At 47.0% G+C, this 27,739-nt stretch overlaps 1 protein-coding gene across 6 annotated transcripts in view; it reads right to left on the reverse strand.

Moving 5' to 3' along the window:
• CNOT8 (CCR4-NOT transcription complex subunit 8) overlaps nucleotides 1–27,739 on the reverse strand; it is a 78,523-nt gene that overhangs the window by 25,081 nt on the left and 25,703 nt on the right. For 3 of the 6 annotated variants that reach the window (XM_069653962.1, XM_069653964.1, XM_069653963.1), the window contains one exon: nucleotides 24,263–24,488. In XM_069653962.1, coding sequence (XP_069510063.1) covers nucleotides 24,263–24,379 — 117 coding nt within the window. In that variant the 5' untranslated portion in view covers nucleotides 24,380–24,488. Of the gene's footprint in view, nucleotides 1–24,196; nucleotides 24,489–27,739 lie in introns of all 6 variants that reach the window. The other 3 variants (XM_069653959.1, XM_069653960.1, XM_069653961.1) reach the window with 1 other exon arrangement.

Consider the following 27,739-nt stretch of genomic DNA (forward strand, 5'->3'; position numbering starts at 1 on the left):
CATTGATGCAGACTATGTGGACCCTTAGAATAGACCTCACAGATCTAGAGAACAGATGGGCATAATTTCCAATGTACGTGGATGATTGAGAACCAACATGTTACCCATAGCATGAGGGCAGGGTAGAAAGACCTGATGGACGGAAGAGGCAAAATGAGATCCTTTATATCAAAAAACAAACCTACAAAAAATGAAATGAAGATTCACATGCATACTATTTTTCTCAGGCTGGAGCTCTTTAAACCAGAGGGATTGGGATCTACATTTCAAAAACCAAGACAAGCCGACTCGGCCACAAATCCACAGTGCGATGACCTACCAAAGCGACTTAGGAGCAATCGATGGAGCTTTTGGTTTCTTAATTGAAACAAGGAAGCATTGTTCAGACTTGCTGGTCTAGAAGGACGATTATGTTATTTTAATGAATGAAAGAAAATAGAGAATGACATTTTAACAAAACAGTGAAAAAATATCGAATTTCGTTTTGGGGAAGGGATGGTCCCCTCCCTCTGCATTCCTATGTTGAAAACCTCACCCCATTTAACCCCTTACACCACATATTTAACAATTTCTGTATTTTCTCTTTTTCATTAGTTTACATTTCATTCTCCATTTTTTATTTGTTGTCACTGGATACCGGAACAGCATTTGTAAAGCATTTTATGAATAGAAAAACATCCCAATGTATCAGAGAAATTTGGTTCTCTCTGGTTCCATTCATTCAGCATTGCTTTGCTCTTTACGATGCTGGGACAGATATGTCGGTGAAAAGTTACACCCGGCCGAGGAAGAATTCTGAATATGTGGTGATATTAAAATGGTGGATAATACATGTAGATGCCTAGAATGGCAGTACGAGTTTTGGGAACCTGCTGGAGTTAGCAAGAGTCAAGTCAGGAACAGTAGAGTCCAATCTGGCATCCTGTTCTACAATAGAGACACAGTGCAGTACAAATCTTCAGCGTACTTGGCAATGGTCAAAGCAGAAAAAGCAGAAATACAAAACAGTAATCGTTTCAAGCGCAGTACCAGCCTGGATTTTTAGAACGTGGTCACACTACAACAAACTAATTATAGAGCCTGACCTCCTCCTAAATGGTGCAGAGAACAAAGGGATCTCGAGGAACAGATGGTTCAATATAACAGTGTTGAATTGAAAGTAATTTATTTTTTACATTGTGTTAATTATAAGTTACGCAACGTGGGGACTAATGTACTCCATAGAACCCTTTCCTCCATGCTGTATGGGCGTCCCGCGAACGTTTTTCACCCGAAAAAAATAAAAAATTAAAAAAATAAAAATATTCCCCTTTAAATTTAAAGGCACACTAGGGCACGGCCCTGGGAGCATGTGCTCCCCTGACTATGCCCACCAGCGCCACTCCTCAGTCCCCTTTGATGCGTCAACAATATTACCATTGCCTAATGACACCAGTTTTATTAAGGGGAGGATGGTGGGACGTATGGAGGAAAGGGGACTATGGGGGGGGGAAAAGGAGTATGTTCGTCACTACCGGGAGTAAATTATTACTCCTACGTTCCCGTCCCCTTTCCTCCATACTGTATGGGCAATTACAACTGAATGTAGCCCCAGGGTGGAGCGGTGACGTTATTTAATTCTGCCTGACCAAATGCTGCGTCTGACCTGGAGTTGGCATCCAAGCAGTAGTGCTTGCAGAAGAACGAAGGCATAGTCCATGTAGCTACCTTGCTGATGACCTGCCACGGAACGTGCCTCTGGAAAGCCGTAGCCTTGGCTCTGATAGTGTAGGCATGCATATTTGCCGGGAGTGGTTTGTGCTGCTCCTCATAAGCTTCCTTGATTGGCGCCACCATCCATCTTGCTATGGAGGCCTTGAAAGCTGGATAGCCTGGTCCTTGATCCACCGAAGGTGATCAAGAGCCACTGATTTGCGGAAGCTCTTGGTTTCGTCTATGTAGAACTTTAGAGCAGTCTGACATCTAAACAGTGCAGTAACCTCTGGGCCTCGTCCTTTGGGTCTGCGAAGAAAGTAGGCAGCACTATCTCCTCATTGAGGTGAAACAAGGAGACTACCTTAGGTAAGAATGCAGGATGCGTTCTAAGCCCCAACTTGTCCTTAATGAAAGCCACCAGTGCCTGCATTTCACTTACCCTGCATGCAGACGCAAGACCCACCAATAGGGCTGTCTTAATGGGGACTAGCCTGAGGACCGTGGACGCCATTGGCTCAAAAGGTTTATGTGCCAAGGCGCCCAACACTACATTGAGGTCCCACACTGGGTGTGGCTTCTTGATAGGTGGATAGAGTCTGGTGAGGCCTGCCAGATGTCTTAACTATTGGATTGGAGGGAGAAAAGACATCCTCTTCCGAGTTCCTAATGGCCACGATGGCTGCCAGATAGGTGTGGCATATACTTGCACCGCAGAGTGTGCGAGGTGTTCTGATAAGGATTTCACATCGTCCAATGTGCAAGTAGGAGGATCAAACTCCTTTGATTCTGCCCAGTGACAAAACCTAGTCTACTTGCTTCTGTACTGACTCCCAGTAGCATCACTCCTAGCGCGCTGTATTTCTAGGTTAGCCTGTAACAGATACTTTAATGTGACCTGCTCAGGAACCACGCTGCGAGGGCCACCCTCTGGGAGGTGCGATGGATGACCGTTCCAGCCACCAAGGAGCCATCAGAATGATGCATAGGTGGCGAGACCCCTTATCTTGCAGATTACCCCATGTACCAGGGGAGTGGGAGGGAAGGCATATGCATACATGTTGTTCCACTGCATCTGGAACACATCGCCCTGAGAGCTCCAGCCCCGTCCCTGCCAGGATACAAACTGGGGGCATCTCCTGTTGACAAGGTGGCAGAAAGATCCACCCCACGGTGACACCATCTGAAGGACCAGTTTGTTCAACTGCCATTCTTAATTGTCTGCACCCAGCCAGCTGAGCCTGTACACCTCCAGGTTGGACTCCCCCAGGAGGTGGATTGCTGACTTGAGACCGATCCAGCTGCCTCGACCTTTGCTCTTGAAAGCCTCGGAACCCGCAAAAGGCCCGACCCTTGTCAGAACGCTGGTGCGCCTGGCTGTAGGTCTTGGGCGTGGACTTTGTGAGGATAGATAAGGATTTTGCAGTCTGGGAACTGTTTTTCTTCTCATCAAGTTCCTCATCGGTGGTGAAAAAGGTTGCCACCCTCTAATGGAAGGTCCAATATGCGCTCCTGGACACCCGTAGCCAGGCTGATCTTCTCATGTCCGAAGCGATGCAAATGGCACGGCCAGAGGTGTCTATGTGGGCCACGGTGGACTCCACTATGTCCTGTGCACCAATTTTTGCTTCCGCCAGCCCCGCCTTGAAGCGTGCCTGACACTGTAACGGAAGTTCCGGAAGGAAGTAGGCTATTTCCCGCCAAAGCCTTTGGTTGACAGCAGCGATCACAGCATCCGCATTGGATTGACGACGGTGGAGCGAGGCATTGGAATACACCTTTCCATACGCTTCCAAGATCTTCTCCTTACCCAGGAGTGCCGAGGCTGAGGTAGCCGAGGAGGATTGGGGCTTGGAGTAGAGGGAGGCTGCAGGGATCACCGAGGAGAGTGGCTGATGGTGTCCCTACAGCAAGAGTGGATCCCTGCCTGTACTTGGTATCAAGGCGTCTGTTGGCAGGGTGTGTCGAATGGGGTTTAAGCCATCCTTTTGTGGCCAGAGCCACAACGTCCTACATTGGAATCCCTGTTCCAGCCGCAGGGTGTAGAGTGAAGACCTCTGTCAGAACCCCGGCCTCTGGTTGTTCAACCTCGGGTAGTGAGTGGGAGCCCCAGGTATTCAGCCAGACCTGCAAGCCGTTCATGAAATGCCTTGGCAGAGGAAGGCACGTCAGGGTCCTCCTCCTCATGGTGTCGATCAAAGTGTCCTGTTGGTCTGGTGCAGCTGGAGGAGTACTGGGTGCTGAGGGCTCAGGTGTACGAGCCGGAGGCTGCTGTGAAGGCTGATACGGAACTGCTGGGACTGCAGGAAGCGGGGGGCCTGCTATCGTGGGAACAGGCATGGGCAGCAGAGGCTGCACGGGGGCCTGAGGCGCTGGAGTCATGGGGGCAGAGCAGGCATGGGCGCTAGCGGCAGGACTGGAGGGAGCATGTCCTTGATCAGATCTGTGGTGACCTCATAAGCGTGAGGAACTTTTAAAAAAACCTGTCCTCACAGGCCAGTGGGGCTCTTGGAGGTGCGGGCGTAAGCGCAGGGACCGGAGGATGCTGAGGCCTGGGCACGCTTTGCCTCGCTGCTTGCAGGGTATCTGCTCTGCGACGCTGAAGGATACGCTGTAGGATACGTGCCTGGTGAAGACCAGCCCCACCTTGAAACTCATTTCTCCTACCTGTTCCCCAAAGGTGGATGGTGTCGGACGAGCAGCCATTTTGTCTGGCTGCATGCCACGCGCCTGTGTTGCGATGCTTGCTGTGCTCGGTCTGCCCTCTTCCTGGACTCTTGGCAGTTGGAGTCCACCCTGCACCTCAGGTCGGGCCTGGTAGGCATTGTACCCTCGGCAGGGTCGCTGGTAGTGCTGCATACAGGCGCTCCCTCAGACATTCGTCCGGTAGTAGGGTGTAGCTCCTTGGGTAAAGACCCAGTAAAAGAACCTTGCAGTCCCTCAGCGGCGTCACCGGTAGGCTCTCGCGACCCCTCGTCCTGGCGGCCGGAGCAGTCTTGGTACCTGTGCTAGGACCCGACCGGGACGCAGTCGCCCTTACGGGATTCTGAAAAAAATATTGGCCCTACTTTGGGCCTTGACTTGTATATGACGAAGTTCTTCAAGTCCTCTGGAGGCGGCCTTCCGGCGAGCTCTCTCCGCCGAACTAACCTGTTCTTCAGAGCCACATCACACGCGTAGCAACCCTCCCAGCCGTGATCGGGAGCAAGGCAGCAGAGGCAAAGATTGTGAGGGTCGGACATAGGGAAGAGCCCCTCATAGGCTGGACACCTGCTGAAGCCTGATGCCGTAGACATGCCCCGGGGAGGAGCGTGGCGCCCGAGGTTTCTGAATAAACACAAAGAGACAAAGACTTCTACGGGGAAGAGCGTGTGGAATTACTAGGCCGAAGCCGAACCCACGAGCGCTGGTAAAAGCAATCTGTTACCGTTGACGCAGAAACAAGGACTGGGGAGTGGCGCCGTTGGGCGGATTCAGGGGAGCGCATGCTTCCAGGGCCGTGCCCCTGTGCGCCTCTAAATTTAAAGTGGAAGAAGATTTTTTTCTCATGACAGGAGTACATTTTGCATAGTTAAACATATAACTAACCCCCCCCACAGATAACATCAGAGAATTCAAAACAAATACAAGCATCATAACCACAGAGGTTACAGTATATCCAGAATTCTTTTTCAATGGGGGCACCATTGACATATAAAGCCACTTTGCAGAAAGAAAAAAAGAAAAAGAACAAAAAGAAAAAAAAAACAAATGAATCACCAATCCTTAAATGCCCAGTAATCCGCTGCAAAGTGGCCCATTCCATTACCAAGAAGTGCCAGACTTTCTGAAGATTATCGGAGGCTCCTTTTATATCAATTTTTAAGCAATAACAAGTCATGCAGCAATGAGGAGTATCAATGCTTTCTTGTTGGCTTCAGACAGATTATTTAATTCCGGATCGTACTATGGCTCAACTACCTGTTGGCTTTAAATCAGTAAAGCAGTAATAACTTCCCAAAAAGGTTTTAGCACTGGCACCCCCACCATACATGTACCCAATCCCCTCTCTCCGAGCAGCCCCTCCAACAGAGTGGATGTATTGGGATAGATCTTAAGTAGCACTTCTGGGATGTAATGCCACTGAAACATTGTTTTATACCATGCCCCCCTCACCTGTATCGACCGGGTCAGTCTGGGGATACTACATATGACCTCTGTATATCACCTTCCAAGACTGCTTCCCATTTCTTCATCTATGACCACTGGAATTGCGGCCCTTCCTCTACCAATACCGCACAGAGGAACTAAATTAGATGTGTTATATTAGTTTATTACAAACATTTCCACATCACCTCACAGTACATAGTCAAAGAAAAAGCAACAAAAATGCACATCTTCCTTCCCTTAATTACTTCCTACTCTATTACCTTACATACAAATTGAAGACAGAACAGCCACTCACTGAAGTGCTGTTGTTTCAGCAGATGTACATTCAGTCCATTCTCTTTACCCATTAGTTCATCTCCTTATTAGCAATTTACTTTTCTTTTTTTTCTCAGTTCCCCCCCTTTTACATCATACCTTCATTATTAAAAAGTTTGTTTAAAAATGTCACTACTGCAAAAATCAGATGGGTTTTCTCCCAATAAAAACAGCTTCCAGATGGATTCCAAAACAGCTGCCATCCCGGTAACACTGAGGGACGCGCTCCCACCCTGTCCTGCCGAATGAAGGTGCAAAAAGCAGAGATACCCCCCAGAGGGTCGTGGCAACGCAGCAAGACCTTGGGAACAGAGACCAACTACCCTTGGCAGGCCATAACGTTACAAAGGAAAAGGTGCACCGGCCAGAAGGAGTCCCAGAGGGAAGAGACCGTGACGACAGAGCAGAAGTGACGCTGAACAGCCAGGGGGGAGAAGAGAGCACATCAGCAGGCTGACCGGGAGGGACCGGGCCAAATGCGCTCCCCAATCTGAAGGGGATAAGTGAGAGGAACCAGTCGCAGCGGGCTCAATGCAGAGCACCGATCAGCTGCAGCGGGCGGGCGGACCTGCTCCACGAGCACCCCTGACACACGGCTCCTTCCTTGCATGCAGGCAAGGGGGAGGAGGGGAGGAGGCGAGGATTCTACTGAAGAGGCCGAGACCCCCCCACACCCCGGCTCAGGGGTCATCCAAGTGAGTAAAGGTGCAGGCCCCCCGTCCTGAGCCCGAGAGCCTCCAGAGGACATGGGAAGACCCGGGAGAGGGGGACTTGGGCCACCCAGCCCCCTACCCCACCCCACCTGATGGCAGCAACCAACACAGTGGCCCAGTCCTTGTGGGGCACACATTGTCAGCTCGCACCCAAAGCAGCAATAGCGGACTGTGCAGAGAGACCAGAGTGACAAGGGGCACCCCAGGGAGAAGCCACAGACAGGAGTGCCGTGGCGCCAGGACACCCACGGCCGAGTGATTAAGAGGAATATGGAGCACTCCCGGCCCCGGGGCTCAGCAAGATCTCTATGCAACAAGCAGGTGCTTTGGAGGAGATGGATGAGACCCTAATAGGAAGCACGGGGCACACCTGCCCCAGAAAGACAAGCTAACCCCCCACCTTCAAGATCGCAGGCAGAAGATTAGTGCACCACCAGCAGACAGAACCCGGAGCAGCTCGGCGAACCTAGTGGGACTACTTAGCACCCCCCCCCCAACCCCAACTCAACAATGCAGCTAACAAATCTCCAGAAGGTTCATGCTGGCAGCCACCGGGCGCGGGGCTTCCTGAGGGAGTGGCAACATGGCAGATCCACAAGGGAGGCCTCTAGCAGCGACCACCGGGACTGAAACCCTGTGGGAGCCAAAACCATAGGGGCAGCAGGGCGCTTTGGCACAGACGTCAACGCACCTACCTCATACTCCAAGTAAGCAAACCCTCAAGGGTACACACCGGTGCCCGGTGGTCAATCCATCGTGTATGTGCGAGGCACCGTCATGCTGCCACCCTCGGGGACTCAGCAGCTGAACAAAACAGCAGGGGGCCGGCAAGACCTCACCTAGCAGCGGCCAGCCTCGGGGGCAGAGGGCAGAACACCACCAACGCTCCCAAAAGCTAGCCCTGCTATATCTCGACGTCAGCTAGTTATTGGCAGCAAGAAAGCCCCGGGATCTGGTAGGCCAGAGCAACCAAGGAGAGTCCACCTCCCCATAGAGGCATAGCATTCCGGAGAAAGACCAACATCCATGACATCCCGATCCCAACAATAAGCCTCGAACCTTAGCCTCTGATTCGAGCCATGTCGTGCAATAAGCCCAAGGAGTGTCCCGGGGACCAAACCGGTGAAAAAACAAGAAGGAGCCCTCCACAAGCTCCGGAGAAAAAGGGAGAACGCCCCGGAAGAAGAACGGAGGCGATGGACCACCCAGGGACAGAGGAGGCTCCTGAGCATACCCAAGGTCAGGTATTTACGAGCGACCTACTGCAACAGTGCTTCATTTACAGGTCAGTAGAGGCTGGGGGAGATCCCAATGACAGAATCCACTGCGTTGGCCCAGTAAGATCCGAGCCGGGGGCCAGGCTGAGGGAGGGGGTGATGGCACTGCAAAGATGATCAGAAGGAAGGGATCTTGCAAGCGGCAAGGAAAGGGATTGTTCTCTGGTTGTAGAACAAGACTCGGTACCCATGGATTAACCCGGCACCACTTTGATTATAGAAGGACAAGACTGGAACAATAGTGAACTTGCCAAACCTCCAATGGAGTGCCATTCCTTGGGCAACCAAGCTTTTAACTTTAGATCTCGAATCTAGGGCCCACAGCATGTCAATTAAGCTTTGATTAATGCACACACTGAGATAGACCGAGTCTATACGCTCTAAGCCTTCTTGGCCGACATACCATTTAAAGCTCTAGGTTCCCTTTAGCTGGATTTAGAATGATTACTTTCGATTTTTTAAACAATCCTTAAATCATTAACCATCATACTCCTGCAGGCAATTTAGTCTGCGTTGGAGAACTATAGGAGTTTTATCAATTAGATCATCTGCATGCAGGACCCATGGTATAGGTATTCCATTGATATTGGGCAGGAAAGCAGATACTTGACAAACACTGATTCAGCAGGGCCAGAGCTAGAGGATAGCCTTTTTTACGTCCCGGATATGTATTAATCTCTTTAGATAGTAGGCCTTGTTTTTCCAGAATATCGTTCTTTTATGGCCTGGATTAGGTGGAAAGGGCACTTCCAATTTTTTGAATCCGCCCCATAAACATTCCCTGTTGATGCTGTCAAATGCTTGCTTTAAACGAACGATAAGGATTTTTGGTCTCGTCACTTGGAGTTTGAGCATGTTCAGCAGGAAAAGGTTTAGGCAAGTTTCTGTGCCTTCAATTAACCCTGTCTGACGGGGGTCTAGACGCCCGATTAATTTGCCAATATCATGAGATGGCGTAACATAAAGTAGGCAAAAAGCTTTCCTAAAATATCCAGAAGTGCTCAATTTTATAATTAGCCTCAATATGTCATCTCTTTATCAAACTCCAAAGACCATGGTTCGGACTGTCATCCCCGTCCCCTGACTTTTGAAGTAATTGGTGCAAAGAGGGTTCCAAAGAGCTCAACCCACCAAAGAAACGAAATTAGATTATTTTCACTCACGTGAATCGCAATACATTTCTCAATCCTTGTCAATTCTCTGAAGCTGCTGCTTTCACTACAGCATTCGAAAGCCAATGTCGAAGTTGTGAATATCGCAACCTTTCACCCTCCTGCACCCGGAAATCCTGTTTGCGATTTTCAAAAGTTGTAACCTCTGCCCCTTCCATCATCTCTCAAACTTAGATTCAGTCCTTTGCCAATTACTAAATGCCCCATGTTCCATACTCGGTGAGAACTGGGAATTCCCAAACCATGGGGTGAATGGAGCCAGTTGTATTGATAGGTCAACTGGAGAATCCAATGCACCGGGAGAGCACATTGCAAAGCTTAATATTTGCAGGCCCATCTCCCCTGCCCAACCATAGTATCCCCTCAAGTGCAGTCCGTGCAACAGCCCTATCCATTTATATCCAGTGTTTGGATCGATCACCTGAAAACCATTCCTTACTCCGAAGCTGGGCAGCTTCATAATATTTCTCAAAATGTGGGAGGCCCAATCCGCTCTTCTGTTGCGAGCCATTAGTTCGAAAGCAATACAGCGCCTCTTACTATGCCAGAGAAATGTCACCATGTTCAAGCACTGAAAGAAGGATTTGGGGAGTCATACCAGTAGTGCCTGAAAATAGTAGAGAACCCTTGGGAGAATCACCATCTTTATTGTAGCGATACAGCCCAACCAAGAAATCATGAGAGGGGTCCACTTCTGCAAGTCAGTGGCAACAGATTTTAACAGAGCTGGAAAATTTGCCTCAAAGTTGGTTGAGCATATGGGCAACATTAACTCTAGGTTGAGAATCTCATGCATGGTTATGTTTAGCCCCCCCACCCCCAAGCCTCTAGTTAGGGCCACCAGCAAAAGCTATGACTTTATGTTCCTCTCCCCTGAAATCGATCCCTTTAATAGCTTTAGAAGTTTGAATCTTAGTTAAGAAAGTCCCAAACACAAAGCAAAAAGTAAGGGAGAAAGCGGGCAGCCCTGCCTTGTACCACACGTGAGAGATGCGCCTAGAAAACTGCCCATTATCGATAATATCATGGGAGACATAGTTTACACGTGCCATATGGAGAAAATTGGAGCCAAATCCCATATGCACTCGACCTGGTGAAAAGCTTTTTCAGCGTCTAGTGATAATAAGATGGCCAGTGTCTGATGTTTTTTCTTCTAGGGGACATACACGCCCACTATAATCAAATGTTCACCTATCCGGGTTAAAACCCGACTGATCAGGTGCTATTAATGACGAAAGTAGCGGAGATAAGAGATTTGCCAAAATGTTTGCCTTTAATACTGATGTCAAGTTGTATGCAATGGGTCTATGACCCACATTTTGTCAATTCTTTCCAAGGTTTTCAGAAAGAACTTCCTTGGCCTCCTCCATTGATGGAGCGGTAACCCCTTCTACCTTAAACATGTTAAATAATTTAGTGAGGCACGGGATCAATCTGGTTTTATATTTCTTTTTATAAAACAAGACTGTGTAGCCATCAGGACCTGGCGCCTTATTGAGCAGAAGGGAGTCCCCATTGCCCTCGCCATTTATTCCTCAGTATTTCCGCCTCAAGTTTCTCTCGCTTTGCCACTGTTCATTTCAGAAAAGAAAGGCCGGTGAGGTATTCCGTATGTACAGGAGACGTCCGAACTTCAGACACGTATAGTGTTTCGTAGTAGTCTGCGAAGGAATTCACTATGGCCTCGTTTTCAGTGACCAAGACCCGGCCTCCTTTATCTATTTGAAGTATTCTATGGCCAGTAGTTTCTCTCTCAGCTGCCTCACTAATAGTCAATCTGTTTTTTTGCCCTAATTTACAGTCTGTTTCACAAATAACAGGTTTCCGTACGGCACGTGCAATTTAAACCCAATTGAATTTGGACGGTGCTAAGCTATTTTTGTAGCGATTTGAAGCTGTTCTTAGTCAATGCAAATAGTTTCTTAAGTTGTTCTTCCAACCCCTTTTTAATTGTACCCCATTGCTCGGATGAGGATTTCCTTGCTTTAGCTGCCATCAGTTCTCCCCACACGACCACCTTAAAAGAGTCGCACAAAGTATCCCTCTTAGTATCTAATGTATCATTCTCTCTAAAATACATGTCCATCTTCTCACCAATATCCTTTGCAGTCACTGGATCTCTAACTAAACAGGGAATTATCACCGCCACAGGCCACTCATTCCAGCGTCGCAATAGTTGCTGTGATAGGGTTATGGTCCCATAGTGAGATCAAAACCAAGTCTATACCACCCACTCTTCCTATCAAAGTCGCCGAACCCCAGATTATAATCTATTCTTGACATGGACGTGCAAATAAATATGTATAACCATTTTGCTGCCATGGAGGGCTCTACACGCATCGCTAAGAGCCATAAAATCAAATTTCTTTTGCAAGATGGCCAACTGACTAAGCACCCCTGACTGCGTCCCCGCCCTCCTATCTTCTTGAGGGAACCAGGCTAGATTGAAATACCTTGCCAACACAATTTCCCCCTCTGCAAAACGTTGTAAATGAGTTAATAACTGCCATAGAAAACCATCCTGCCCTGAATGGGCGCATTAACAGAACCCAGGTTATAAGTGCAATGGTCTATGTGAACAATTGGCATCACATACCGTCCCTCCGGATCAATGTACGACTTCCCAATTTGAACCTGCAATGTGTTCTTGAACGCAATAAGGACCCAAGGACACCTTCCCTCCTCCCAAGTGCATTTGCCTGTACCGCCTGAGAATATGATTTCAGCTTAATAAGAGGTTGATCCTCATTCCTGATGAGCATTTGCTGTAAAAAAACAGCACGTCAACGCTTTCCTGCTTCAAGTACACCTCCAACTTCTTCCTTTTAATAGGGGAATTCATCCCCCTTACATTATAGGATATATAGTTGAATGCCAAGTACACAATGTGCTCTTACAATTCTAAACCCCTCTCCCCCCTGCAAGCTCCCCGGCATGTGATGGAACATAAATCCCAAAGATCCTTTGAATGCATTTCCCCACCCCAAATCAGAACAACCCCCATCCATCCAACTTCCCCTAGTGATCTTGAAGCTTTTCCATTTCCAACCATGACCCTGTTCCAACCTAGAGCCTGTGTAACCAAACAGTGATCTACCACCATCCCAAATGTCCACCCCAGCCGTAGCATCTGCTTACCAGGCCTCGTACCCAATAGATAACCCTTCCAACCACCTCCACCTCTTTGAGGAGATATCACCACACCTCAGTCCCCACTCAGTGAAAAGACACATTAGTTTGCAACAACCATGACCCCAATAGAAGCACCCCATAATTGGGGGAGGTTCCCTGCAAGTCCTCAAGTGTCATTGTCGCTCCTTTTTCTTCTGCTCGGTACCTGGCTACACTCATCTTTTTTGTCTTCCCCACTGGTTAATGGGCTGCTATTCCCACCACCTCCTCCATCTATAGCAAGGTCAGACCTTCCTCCACTGGGGCAATATGCCACGGTTAATTCTCCCACAGGAAGAGACCGAATAGGAAGATTCACTCGTACCTGATGTTTTTCTGAGTTCGATATCTCGTTACAGGGGCCATTTTCCTTTTTAGTAGCGCGGACTGTGCCAAATCTTGGAAGAGGAGGTCCTACACTCCATTAATAGTAACATGCCACACTGTCAGAGCTGCTCGCAGGATATGTTCTGTCCCTAGGACAAGTGTTGTTGAAACATTCCTCCGGGCCCCAGGTTCCATTCTCTTCGGTCGCACTCTGGATATGAGCAATAGCAATTTCGTCTCTCGTCAGCTCCGTTCTCAGTTCCCAAAAGCAGAGTTGAACCGTGTGTTGAAGATCTTTCTTTAGGACTGATTCAGGGCATTCCAACGTCACTCCCCAGACAGATGTTGTACCTAGGGGAGCAGTTCTTTAAATCCTAACATTGGATATCCAGATTGTGTGCCAATTTATACAGCTGTTCCAAAGTTTCACCCGTCCATCTTGTGTCGTCAGCTACCACCTGTAACACCCACTCAGTGCTGTCAATTCGCTCCTCCAGTTTTTCCAAGCTCCACTTTGCGTTCTCTCGTCGATTGTTTGATCTCTTCCTCGAGTTCCCCAAACTGGCTTTGAAAAGGAAGACATTGGCTTCTCCGGCATGTCCTGAAATAACTGGATCAGACCCTCTTTGTTTAAGGCCATGGCATAGTACGGTGAAACTTGGGTTTCCGTTCATGGATTTCAAATGCTGGCCCCGCGCTCTCGCTCATGGACCCTTCCGACAGCGAGCCAGATCTCCTTCGCTAGCTGATTTTGTCTGAGATTGGGTCACACGACTATGAGCCTCTTTTGTCCTAGGCCACATCAGCTGGGTGGGTGAGCTGAATGACCAATGCAGATAGGTAGCTCAATCAGGTCCGTAGCGCAGATTACCACCCAGAGACAAGGGCTCCCCACCCGGGAGGGTCCCAGTTTCCAATACCAAGGTGGCATTCAGGTAACTGTGGGGGGCAACCCTGCCACACCAGTGCTCACGTTCCCTAGCAATACGGAGAGAGTCCACATCCACACCATCTGGCCCAGCTGTCACCCTGCCCTGGCCAAGGAGTGTGATGATGCTGCCCTGCACAGTAAAGCCAGGCTCAGCAGCCCGAACCCCGCTGGTGCTCACAACCACGAGCCACTCTTTTCCAGCATAGTCAGGCCCTCACAGGGTCAGCAGTGTTACCCCGATTAATGTCTCCAATGTAAGTTTGTACCACACAACTAGGAGGGGGTACTTAAATTCTTTCAAAGCAGTTACAGGACTTGCTCTTCAAAGCTGCCTCGGAGCTCCAGTCCTATGCCAGAAGGAACCTCATTGCAAGGCACACACTACTAACCAGCCCTGACCCTTTTAAGGCAGATCCTGCTCTGTGCTTCCTGGCGACCAAACACCAGCCAGATCCACGCCAAGAGGAGGCTGCTCTCAGAATGCTTCCCCTAGCAGGAGGCCCTTCTACAGCAGGGCTGCTGTGTCCGTCATGGCTGTAGTCGTTCCCACCGTCACTATTGCCCATTTCATTTGCAGCATCTTCTGACCGCCTGGGGCGGCCTCCTATGCAGCAGCTGACCAACTCTGTGCGCCTCCGCACCCCTTCACCTACTGCCTGCCATGGCGCTGCAGCTCCGCAGGGCAACCCAGCACCTCCTTGCCACTGCCAGCCCCGATGTAATTTTACCCGTGCCGCTGCCTCAGCCTTTGCCTCCCCTCTGTTCCCAGTGAGCGCGGGTTCACATTGGTGTACAACGCTTGACGCTGCCATTTGCGGGGTGTTCGGGCTAATGATTAGATGCCCAGCTGGCAGAGTTCTCGCCTCATGTAAGTCGCCATCTTGAATCCCCCTAGTGAGTAATTTTTAAAGCAGGCGTTAATCTCATTTCCAGGGGGACAAAGATGAATACAAGGAATGTTTTATAACAGTTTTCCCAATACAGTAAAAAATGTTGTCTGGCCAAATGTTTGAGAAGTGAAAACTCATGAAATGCTTACTGAAACCAAGCTGTTGCTCTACGTAAGGTAACAATTTCCCAGGGATATTGCCCACCTAGGCCAGAGTAGTTAGGCAATGAATAGCATTTAGAGCCCAAAAAGTCTGCATAGACGTGCTGCTTCAAGAGCATTTTCAGCAAGGAAGAGTTTTTACAAGCAGAAAAATAAACAGATAGTTGTGCTCACAACATTTAATTTCTAGCTAGACGGAGCAGGTCTCTAAACAGGATTTTTTTTTGTATTTATTTAAAATTTGAGCGCTATACAAATATCACTTCAAAGTACAATAAAAAATGTAAAGTTCAACTCAAGATTGTGTGTTTAAAGAGCAAAGCAAAAGAGTGAATGAGAAGACAAGAGTGCAGAGAAAGAGGAAGAGTGTTTCAAATGTAAGGGAGCAGGTAAGGAAGAAAAGTTACAAAACCGAGAATGAGCACATAGAGGACGCGGGACAGTTAAAAGAAAGAGCTTGACAACGAAGGGAGCGTGAAAGACTATGGAAAGAAACCAATGAGGAAAGATAAGGAGGAGCCAAACCATGAAGAGATTTAATGACCATACAAAGACGAGAATGGAAAGAAAGCCAACCAAGAGACAATAGTGATAAGGAAATTGAATCACAAGGTGAAGGAACACAGAATCCGAAGAGTTAAAAATAGATTTGAGAGGGATTAGCGCAAGATTGGCAGACTAAAAAGAATGCAAGAGCAGTAAATAAGTGAGAAAAAAAATGGAAGATGAGATCAAAAGTTTAGCAGCATTAAAAGAAGAAATGGCCTAGCCTTACAAATATTAGAGATACCAACAAGAGCGTCAGAGAAAAGCGATTTGGTAATTAAAAGAAAGATCAGAATCAAGATAGAGTCACAGATTACGGGCAGAGGTAGAAATAGGAAGCAAAGAAGGAGGAAAAGAAATAGAAGGGGAGGTGGAGGCGAAGGAACAGTAGTAGTAGGAAAAAAAAACTTCAGATTTAGTGGAATTTACAACCAGATAGTGATTAGCCATCCACGATATAATAGCCGAAAGGCAAGATGACAAGGTATCGTGGACTACCGTAGTGAAAGGAGGAAAAAGAAAGGAAAAGTTGTGTCATCAGCATAAAGTGGCGAGACAACCCAAATGATTAAATAATTGACGGCAAGGGAGACATGTAAAGGGATAAGTGCAAAGAGAAAAGAGGAAAGGACCCAAACAGAATACTTACCTGCCCAAGACAGAGGTAGTACGATTAGCTAGGTACAAGTGGAACCAAGAAAGAACGGACCCAGAAAACCCAAAGGAAACAAGAAGCAGAGTGTGGCATAGGGAAGGCACGGTATCACATTTGCAATTTACCCATTTGTAAGTACTGGATTTGACACTTGCAGCCTGCGCTGCACTTGCATTTAACCTACGTGTAACTACTGGATTTGACTCGCACTGCCTCACACTGTACCTCTAATCCAGACTAACACGCTTACCTGTACTTCAGCATGCACACGTGTGCAGCCTTCACTTTAATGTTGCCACTTAAATCTTTAACACACACCGGTCTCTCAGGTCGCTTGTCAATTCATCGGCCGTGTGCGTTTCTTTCTTGGTTGTACGATTCGCAATTCACGAGCCAAGGTTAGTACCACAGGCTTGGCATTGCCTCCACAACTCGGCCGTTCACCCGGGAGGGTCGCTGGCGTCCTTGAAAACCATGAAGCCTTTCGATAAGGGATCTGGCCTTCTCCACTTGTCTTTCGCAGCCTGTCTGATGCAACGACATCCAGTAGGGAACTCTTGGGGTTTTCGACCCGCTGCTCTCGTCCCTCGGTCCGTCACACTGCTACAGTAGGTTTGACTTTGCCGCGGAAGGGCTGCTCGTATTCGTGTTCCACCTTTTATCTGTGTGTGGAGAGCTAATTGGTATCAGGTGTATGCACTTATTGTAAAGTGCCTGACCCGATGAACGGGACATGTCCTTACGCTGTTCGAGAGTTGGCTATGTGTCACTCTCTTCCTCGGCCCAGTGTTTGTGTAAATTTTTTATTATATATATTTATTTCTTTTAAGGGGGAGGAGAGGTCGGGTCTTTGGAGAATCCTAAAAAAAATAGCCTGGGTTAGATGAACAAAAAGGGGGTGGGGTTAGGGGGAATACTGTGTCTCACCATCGGCTGCCTTACCCCCAATCCCTGAAGACCCCTCACCCAGGTGATCCTCCCGCACTGGTAGACCCCCAGGAACTGGATCCAAAAGCGATGGCTGTATCTTGACCACCTGGATTGGAGATCCCTAGAGACTAGCGGGTTAGACACCCTTGGTTTCTCACAGTGGTCAACTATCGAAAGCAGCAGATAAATCAAGAGTAAGAGTAATGTTTTGAATACTGTGATGAAAGTAAGAAATCCCAAACAGAAAGAAGAGCAGTTTCAGTAGAATGGGATGTGCGGAAACCGGACTGAAAACGAGGAAAAATAGAATTCTTAGAGACAGAACAAAAACCTGAGAATAGACCAGACGCTCAAGAAGCTTAGAAAGAGAAGAAAGAAGAGATGTAGGTCAGAAAATTAGAAGGAAGAGAAGGAGGCGGCTTTTTCAAGATAGGAAGAGAAGCATGTCTGAACAAAGGAAACTAAGTAAGAAGGGAGTTATTAAAAATAACTCAGATAAGAGACCAACGAAGGATAAACCTTACGTATAAGAGACTAAGGAATCGATCAGCAGGAGCAGCTGTTGGATGGCCATGTGCTATCAGCTGCAGTGTTAGAGGTAGGATTTGGATGAAAAGACAGAAGAACATCCAAGAACCGCAGCAACAGTGTGAGAAGAAGGAATAACAGCACGAAGAACAATCACCTACGAAGAAAAATAACAAGCCAGATAAGAAGCTGAAAGAGTAAGAAGTCAAATCAAGAGAGGGACGGTACAGTAAATGAGAGTCTGAAACAAACTACGAGGGTGAGAAAACTCTGAATGAAGAAGATCTGAACAGAAGGAACGCTTAGAAGCAAGACGACCTTCATTAAAGAGAGAATAGGAGTTAGAGACCAAGCAGGATTTACGCCAACAGCGCTCCATACAGCAAAGAATTTGTCGCACAGCAAAGTGTAATTCGAGGTTGTGGTGGTTTCCTGGTATGTTTATTTGTAGTGTGCACCCGGTACCCTGGGGCTTAAGGGCACGAAACATAAAGAGACTACAAAGACAAACGACATGAACAATATGAGCCGAGACCTGATGTGGACAAGACCCAAAACAAGACTAGCAGAATAAAAGTTTTTAATACACATCCGTTGACTTAATAGTTCTGAGCTCCGGTGGCAAGGCATTCCAGGCGAGTGGAGCTGCTATATTAAAGGCTCCATTCCGCACTCTGTTGGTTTTGCAGCGACTGGTTTTGAGGACATTTCAGTGATCGGACCTTAATGATCTCAAGGAGGGTTTTACTACCACTGCATACATTAAATAGATTGACGTATGACCTACAATACATTTCTGGGTGATTAATACTAACCTAAAGCGTACTCTGGCTTGTACAGGGAGCTAGTGCAGGCTCTGTCTTGCATCCGAGATGTGGTCTTTGCGATTCAGTCTTTTCGCGACTCTCACCACCCCATTCTGTATTACCTGAAGGCGATGGAGATCGGTTTGGGTGATGCCAGCTAAGAGACTACAACAGTAGTGTATCTTGGACCCCATTATGGCACTTGCTAAAGTTTCTGAGTTTTCTTCAGAAATTAGTGTGCGAAGATGATGCAGCAGTTTGATATAATAAGAGAAAGTAGAAACTATGCTGCTAATTTGAGCCTTCATGGCTAGGTTTTTGTCCAGTAGGACACCCAAAGTCTTAACTGTATTTAAGAACCTGATACTGCATTGATCTATGTTGAAGCTGGAGTACATCGGATAAAGTTTAGCCAATTTGGCCTCAGTGCCAACAATCAGTAGCTCCGTCTTTGTGCTGTTCAGGGCCAATCCATTAGTGACCGTGCACCTTTGTATAGCAAGATAAACTTCACTGATGTGCAGTTAGTCAACCTCATGGGATCCTGTAATGGGGATATGATCCCCTTTTGTTCCAGCATGTGGAAGAAGAGTACCATAAATATGTTCTAAAAGCATGGTGACACGCACGCTCCCTGCAGCACCCCATAGAGAAAAGGGATAGGTTCTGCTTCGGCTGACTCACTTGCCACTCTCACCAATCTGTTGCTCAGGAATGATGAGACCCAATGTATGTCTTCGGGTGAGAAATGCGCGATAACCCTTAACCTGGTGGATAGGATAGAATGGTCCACCAGGTCAAACCCTGCTGAGAGGTCTAAAATCATAAGCAACGATGATTGACTGCCATCCATTGCTTGCAGCAGGTGGGATTTAAGGACTAGGAGTGCCATCTCCGCGGCATGATTTTGGCAAAAGCCGGATTGGAATTTATGTACGATTTTGACTGTATTGAGAAATCTGGTTATATGCAACCCTATGCAAAATTCAGTAAAAACGGCGTATTGGAAACTGGGTCTATAGTTGCTATGTGTCAGTGGACATAGATTAGGTTTCTTTAACAAGGGAGTGATGCACAAGTTTGAGAATTTGGGGAACACACTTTTGGGCTAGAGAGGCGTTAACAAATTTGGTGAGCCCTGTGATGAGCAGGTGTGTGCATTCCTTCATGATTATGGCAGAGCAGGGGTCTCCCTTGCAGCTAGTTTTTAGTTGGGAAATTATTTTTGCTAGATCAGATTCTGAAACCGGAGTGAAGTTGAAGGCATTTGTTTCAAGTTTCTTAAACATGGCAGATTGAATGTCTGAACACCACGTCTTAGTCTTGAGAATGGGACCAAATTGGGGCCTTTAGGAGTTGCAAGTTCTTTTAGGATTTTGAATAGTTCTTTACTATCGGATGTGGCATTTAATATTCTGTGGTCTACAGATTACTTTTTCGCCAGAGTAGTTGCTGCTTAATAAATAAGTGCTGCTTTTTTATATAACTGTCCAGACTAGGCTGGTCCTGGGCTTGTCTCCAGGCATAGAATGATTACATTTTTATTGCTTTGAGCTCTAAAAGGTTATAATGAAACCAGGAGTTGCCTTTCCGGTTCACCAGGCATTTGTCCTCCAGAGGGGGTAAGGTGTCTTTAAGAGACTTGAGAAGTCATTAGACTGAAAGTAATGTCCTCAAGACTGTGTTCTGAATTTCGACATGCATGGACTTGGCCCAAGGCGTGAGATTCTTCATACTTAGGTTCTTGTAGCTTCTAACCCGAGTGGGGACCTTAATGCCCACTTGTTTCTTGGACATGCAGGTTTGGAAATACAAACGTGATCTGACCAGGGATATTGTAAGATTTCTGCTTTAGTTAAATTGAGGTTGTGAGGACACCCAGTCAAGGATGTGACCCTTTATATGCGTATGCTCTGTGATCCACTGTGCAAATCCTAAGGATTTCAGATTCGATTCCAAAGCTCCTGCAGTAGCGTCTGCGTTACACCCCAAGCCAAAGATTACAATCTCCAAGGAGAATCAGCTAGGTATTGGGGTTAAGAATGGAGAGCAAATAATTGCTCAGCTGTAAGGGGAAATTGGTATCCGTGGCCCTATAAACAACAAAATATTCAAGTTTGTATCGGGACTGATTGCCAACTTCAACAATAGAATTTCAGGCCTGAGGATAGTTTCAGCCTTAATTTCCCACACCTTTAGATCAGATTTCAGAATGAAGGCCACCCCCCACCCCCTTAATATCATTTCTCTTTCCTAATCATGCAGTAGCCGTCAGGTATGGCAAGGGAAGGCCCTGCTGCTTCATGCCCCCAGGTTTTAGTGAGGGCGCAAATATCCAGGTTTTGCTCTTCAATGTGCGTAGCCACCTCCGTAGCATGTTTCGGCAGATATGTGGTGTTTAGTAGCATGAGTTTTAGATTAGATAAGGGGGATGTTGAGGTGATACGATATATTTTATTTATATCGCACTCATACACAGGTGTTTCAGAGCACGACCAGGCAAAGGGAGGGGAACAGTGGAGAGAACAAAGCGATCTTAGTAGGCACAGTGACATTGAGAACGCGCAAGTGCATGGGGAAGGGGAAAAAAGAGGGAAAATGCATGGGAGGTTGAGTTAGTAGGCGTGATAATTGAACACTTAAATGTTTTCACCTAGTCTCTTATTCCTAGTGGAACAACTGGACATGGTCAGAGTTTGGAGGGTTGGGTGGGTGGCAATATACATGGGGGCTGCAGTGGGAAAGATCTTAATTTGTGAGCCCTCTGCCGACATGTGGGCCTTGAAAGCAACCTCAAAATGAGAGGGAGCAGCGATATGGCTGCGTGCAATCAACCCATGTTCGGAGCCACGACCCACATCCTCCTTCACCTTCTCCGGCGAGTGCTGGACAGTTTGAATATTTTCGCACCTAACCTCATTTTGCTGGTCAATCGGCAAGCCTGCATGTGGGGGTGATAAAGGGGATGTTGAAGCTACTATGGGACCCGATCTTAGCGGGACTCAGGGCTGGTGTGGGGGTTGACAGAGTACAAGGGGGAATCAGCTGTATCAAGCCCCTATTAACGATTTTTCTCTGGCCACCCTAATGGCCTCAAAGACCTCCAGTATTCCCATGCTTACCTGGTAGGTATAAAATGGGGAAACCGGGAACAAAGAGTTAAGCAAAGAAATCAGAGGAAGAAAATAAAGAGACTGCCTCATCAGCAGAAAGATCAGCAAAGGATGAGTGAGAAGACCAGAAGTACAACAAAAAAAACAGGGGAGTATTGAAAGCACAAAGATCGCGTTGAAAATAAGTAGGAGCAGAAGAGGATCCAGAATGAGTAGAAGAAAAGCGAGACGCGGGAAGAATAGAGGAAAGCAAAAGAAGAATAGACCAGGACTGCAGAAACTGAGGAGCAAGACAGTGAAGAAAATATGAGATCAAGATGGGAGTCAGAAACATGAGAAGGTGGAGAAGGAGTAAAAGCAAGGAAGGAGTCAAGAATAGAAAGAAAAGGAGATGATGCATGAACAGAAGAAGGGGGGAAGATTAAAATTGCCTAAACGAATAAGTGGATTAGAAGGCAAAATAGCAGATAGCAAAGCATCAATATAGTCACAAAAAGTAGTAATGAGACCAGGAGATAGATAGACCAACAAGAAAGCTAAAGAAGAAGGCTTACAAAATGTAGAAGAGTATTCGAAGGATGAGAAACGGAAGAGGGGAGAAACTGGTGCAACAGCAAACGTGGAATAAAAGATACCTGTTCCAGCCCCATGATCAGGCGGGTAGGGATATGCATTAGTAAGTGATGCAGGGTGCACAGAAAATGGAGATTGAAGCGTAAAAAAGTATCAAGCAGAGTGGGATTTATTGCAAAGAGCATGCACATTCCATAGAGCAAGATTGATTGGAGGGGATAGCAAGGAACAAAGGATAAAAAAAAGATTACAATGATTACCAGAAGAATGAGAATTTGGTGACGAGAGAAATGAGAGGGAACAGAAGAAGCTAGACCACTTGGTGTAGCTAGGGAACTACAGATTAAAGGAGCAAAATAGTAAGAGCAGAGATGTTACATGACAACTGTGAAGTAAGTGATGAAACTGGGAGCGCTAAATGCGGGGAAGCCAGGAAAGATGAGGCACAGTTAAGATGGTGGAAAAACAAAACCACCAACATAGAAGCAGGAAAATTAGAAACAATTCAAAGCAACTATCTGCAGACAGCGGAGGCCTGACTTTGCCACAGGCTTCACCCAGGACGTGATGTAAAGTCTTGAGGCCGGTGGGTGGGCTAAGAGGCGTTACCAAGGTCGGAGGGACAGGCACGATGGTGGTAACACAGCAGAGTTAGACCACAGGCAAGCAGCGCCGAGCCAAGATGGAACTCCCAGGTGAATGGGCTGCTCCCTTCTTGTAGCAGCAGACCGTGCCTTCACAAGTCCTTGTAACTAGGGCTCCAGAAGCCTAGGGCTGCATACAACAGGAAATGACTCCAGGTAGGTCAGGCTCTGCCAACAGAGGACAAACGAGCTGCAGACAGCAGAGTCCTGAATTTGGCCAGTCAAAGGTGCAAGCTACTAGCGATGGACAAAAGGTCACTTGCATCCTGGCATGCATGCCAATTCTGCTCAAGCAAACACCCTTCTCTACTTGTCACAATTGAATAATCACTTATCAAGGACTAGCGCAATGTTTGTGGCTTGCTTGCTCTAAAGAACATTACAAACAGTATTAAATACAGAACATGAAACATCAGACCTTGCTTGAAACTATGTTTTCCCAGCTTCAATTTAAGACTTCATCATCCCTTCAACATTAGATTTGTCTTTTATTTATTTATTTTTAAATAGGCGCTGCAACTATTCAGTTTTCAAGGACCTGCGTTGTAACAACGAGAATGGAATGGAGGACTAATACGCTACAGGCAACCTAAGAGTTTGGTCTCATTAGAAGTGGCAACAAAATAGTTATAATGCAGGGAGCAGTGTGTATAGAAAGTAATATGGATTGTGACTGAAAAAGATCCAGATTCTCACTAGGTCGCATGCAGCTTGTGACTTTCTGCTTGCTCAGAGATAAAGAATTTTATATCCATGCATTCATGTTTAGAAGCAGGACTTTCCTGCAAGTTAGGAAGACCTGCATTTGGTTGGCTCCTATTCCTGCACCACAGTACTAATTTGGTTTAAAGCAGTATACTTGCTGTGTGCAACCTTATCTTGCCTACTCTTTCTCCTCAACTATCTTAATACCGTAGTCCCAGCAGCACCTCCCCTTAGGGAGCTGGCAATCCAAATGTGGATTTGCCACATTAGATCCTTGACCAACGTTGGAGCAAAATGATCTGCTTGGAAAAGCCCACACAACCTGCATTCATTAGCAACAGAAACCCAACACACATTAATGACAAGCCCACCATATATGCAACATTCCTATCCATCTCACACTGTCCTCGTAGATTGGACCAAACAGAAGAATGTGATTGGTGGAATGTCTTGAATTAATGTTTACCACTGGCAATACAGTGGGCAACTTTCCATACCATTGTTTAACTCTTCCAGGCCATTGCAGGAGACAAGCCGTACGAAAATCTACTTTGGTGCTGCCACTAATGGAAGCAATTCAGTCAAACTACTTGGCCACATCCCCTCTGTATGGAAGAACAATTAACCCCAGACAGATCAGCATGGGCCTCAGTGAGGTGAAGCCAAATTTCCTGGAAGGCAGCAAGCAACAGAGCCACATCTGGACATAGCTGGGAGCAAGGGACAGAAAGCTAAGCATACCCTCTCGCCTAGCGAGGGGGAACGATAGCCATGCAATTATTCTTTGGTTTAGCCATTAGACCCTTGCACCTGCCACCCACCACCTGACTCAACCACCACCACACACACACACACCTCCACAAATAGCATTCACAGCCCCAGCATCGTTTCCACCTACTGCAGGACCAAATCCCACTGCTGAGCAGCCACAGGCCATGTCTTCCCTTGGGTGAGGCCTGCTCACCATGGCGATGTAGCTGAATGTGCGCACCATCTCCCGGATCTTCTGCATCTCATCCTCTAGGTTTACGGCCCACACCTCACAGATGACTTGGGTGTTATCCGCGATGGCAGCTGGCATGCTGAGGGTGTTGGGAGAAGATGATCTGGTGGGAAGCTGCCTGGTGACCAGGGTGGATCACAGAAGAGAAACAGGGCTAGAATGGGAGCCAAACAACAGCTGCAAGAATCTGGGAAAAAAACAAAAAGAAGTGCGCATTGTCTTATGCTTTGATATTGGGTTTTACACAATGGATTTTTTTAAATAATCAGTAAAGATTTCAAAACGTAGCAGTCTAGGGGTTGTGCATTGGTTGCAGTGTCTGGTACAGGGTTCATTTAGGTTGGATAACAGAAAAGGAACAACCTTTTTGGATGGTGGTTTAACGTAACACTCAAATTGATGTAGACCGACTGAAAATATTATGCCCCAACATTTGCTTAGCATGCCTTCAGTCACACTTAGGAAAGACTGATTTATATTTAAGTTGCTCAAACAATTACAATCGCGTTCATGGGGGAAAAGGGACGTGCAAAATTGTCAAGGGATGCACCTAGATATTACGTGCACATAAGTAACAGGAAAGGTGGATAAAAAGATAAAAAATCACCATGATGTTACATATTATTGCATAACCAAAAAAATGCTACATCCATTTGTGTGAATATGCATGTTTCTTCATCAGGATGCTGGATCCCTCATGAATGGACAGATTTTATGACAAGAACGGAGGAGAGCATTATGCTTATTCTTCATTATTACTGCCTAAACACAGCACTTCAAATTTACCTTCATTTTCTCTCTTTTTTTAACATCTTATAAAAACATATATACTTTCATCCAACATGGGACTCCTAATCCAGTCCAAGTCCCACTACATCTCCCATGAGGCCTGTAGTCTGAGCCTCAGTCTCAACCTTCAATAAATAAGACTTCCTAGTATAAGTCATCCCTTGACCAGGTGCTTTCCTCTTCTTTTTTGCTGCATACACAGCTAAGTAGACGACTGCATTTAATGCCATTAACGTTGTGTTTCATGTGGTTTGGCAACATTTTCTCATGTAACCGCCATGTGTTATTCGCGCTGCGCTTATTTTCAATACCATAACATTGGCAGCGCACATTGGTAATTACTTAATCTATATAATTTAATTGTAAAATATCTATACCCCGTAAGACCGAGTGGAGGCGCAGGTCCGCGAGCGTCATCGCTCACTTTTGGGGCTTGCCTGCTCCTCGGTTTGCATACGCGTTCTTCTCCTCAGAAGCAGCGGAGCCCGACCTCCTGAACACGGCTGTGGTGTCTTTTACACGCCGGCACGGTATCACGCATGCGCGTTGCGTCCGTTTTTCTCCCTCTTACTGGCGGAGCACTGCAGGAGCCACATAACATGGCTCTGGAGTCATTGTGCCCGCGAAAAGCACCGCGCTGCAGCTTTTCAAGATACTTCCAGAGTCTGAAAATATATATATATATACACCCACACACACACACACACACACACACACACACACACACATATTACTCACTGTAATCGTATTTCTGATACTTGTATCTGCTTAGATTCACATGCTGTGCATAGGCCGACATCTAGTGGAAGCTGCGGAGTATTACAGTTTGTTTTTCAAAACTCGAAAATAGGCGTCGACACAGGCCGTGCCAGTAATACTATCCCTAGTGTGACGTTCACTGTACCCAAGATCCCTCACGCATGTAGGACCCTCGAATTGTATTTTTTCTGACATGAGGTAGCATGAGGAGTAGCGCGAGTACAGATTATCCTAGCAGATAGATAAGACTACAAGCATCCATGCGCCTTCTCTCAGTGGGGAAGGAAGGGTGGGCGCATGTGAATCTAAGCAGATACAAGCATCTGAAATATGATTACGGCGAGTAATGTATCCCTTCTGAGGCTTGTGGAATCTGCTTAGATCACATGCTGTACATAAATTAGCAAGCAGTGTTAGAAGGAGGAGGAGGAGGAGGAGGAGGCGGGATGTGAGAAGGGTCATGAGCAAACAGGTGTCTTAGGTGAGAACCTAGGGTGTGTTCGTAGAACCAGTTTATCTTTATGAACAGTAGAGAAAGGATCCTGCACTGACAAGAGCTTGAATTTCACTGACCCTTCTTATGGACGTAATGGCTACTAAGAAGGCAGTTTTATAGGTCAGGTGTTTGAGACTGGCTTCATGCATGGGTTCAAAGGGTGGGGCCATGAGCTTAGTAAGCACCACATTAAGGTCTCATCCAGGTGGTGGGTTTAAAATTGGAGGGTGGAGTTCCTTTACCCCTTCCATGAAGGCTTTAACCACTGGTACTTTCCACCACGAAACCTTGTTATGGGAGGTGGTGTAGGCTAACAGCGCCGCCAGGTGTACCTTGAGTGAATTAAATACCAACCCTGCATCCAGCAGGTGGAGCATGTAGGTGACAATATTGGAAGGATTATTACTAGCAATATTACTAGTTCTTCTGCAAAGTCCCTCTCTTCCTACATCAGCCCCCCCAGCCCTCCTCCCCCCAGCCCCCCCACTCTCTCCTCCACCCCCCCCACCCCCCAACTCTCTCCTCCCAGAACCTCCCCACTCCCTCTATCCGGAAATGCTCTGCAGCTCTAGACAAGACCTCATTTAGGAGGGGCTGGTTATCTACTGGAGAGTCGGTAACCTGCAGTTCTTTGATAACAGGAGAGTCTATCCTGTAGACCTCTGCGACGTCTACCTCCTCCCCATCCCGGCCCTCGTCACCTACATAATAATCCACCCCCGTTTGGTCATCCAACATTACTAAATCTGTAGAAAGGGTCTGAAGACAGACCCCGAATTGGAGTCTCAAACCGAGGATTCTTACTAGGGGGCCGAGGGTCTCTGGATCCTGAAGAAGTAGCGATATCTGGGGTATAGCTGAGGAAATGTTCTGTGTTTTTAGAGTAGAAATCAGCCAGGGAAGACATTCTCCTCATAACCCTGTATGTCTTCACTGCTCCATTCTTTGGAGCTGGGAATGACGACTTCCTGAGAAGTTTTAGCTTCTATAATGGTTTTGTTTGTTTGTTTGGTAATGCGCACCAAGCTCTTAGGTAGACGGGCGCAACAGAAACAAGAAATCTTAAAGCTTAGTACAGTAGTTACAGTTTTGGACTTCGGGGCAGTAACAGGGGTCTTGGATTTATGTTTATCTAAAGACTTCTGTTTTTCCCCACCATGTGTCTATGGTGCAGAAGTAGGTTGAGAAGACGTTCTGCTGTTTCCCCCAATCTCCTTGACAAGAAGTGTTTCCCTGATGTTTTCACCTTCTCTAAGCTTTTTGACGCCATGCGTCGAGATTTGGGGGTACGCTCTCTTTCGAGTGTGCACGTCAGGACTCGGAGGCAGACGCGGAGCGGGCTGCCGGAGCAGACTCCTGGTGTGTGGCCTGAGGTTGGAGGTCAGATTAGTCTT

This window comes from Ambystoma mexicanum, chromosome 3q, assembly GCF_040938575.1.
Source record: "Ambystoma mexicanum isolate Mex_15411 chromosome 3q, UKY_AmexF1_1, whole genome shotgun sequence".
In the NCBI taxonomy this organism is placed as follows: domain Eukaryota; kingdom Metazoa; phylum Chordata; class Amphibia; order Caudata; family Ambystomatidae; genus Ambystoma; species Ambystoma mexicanum.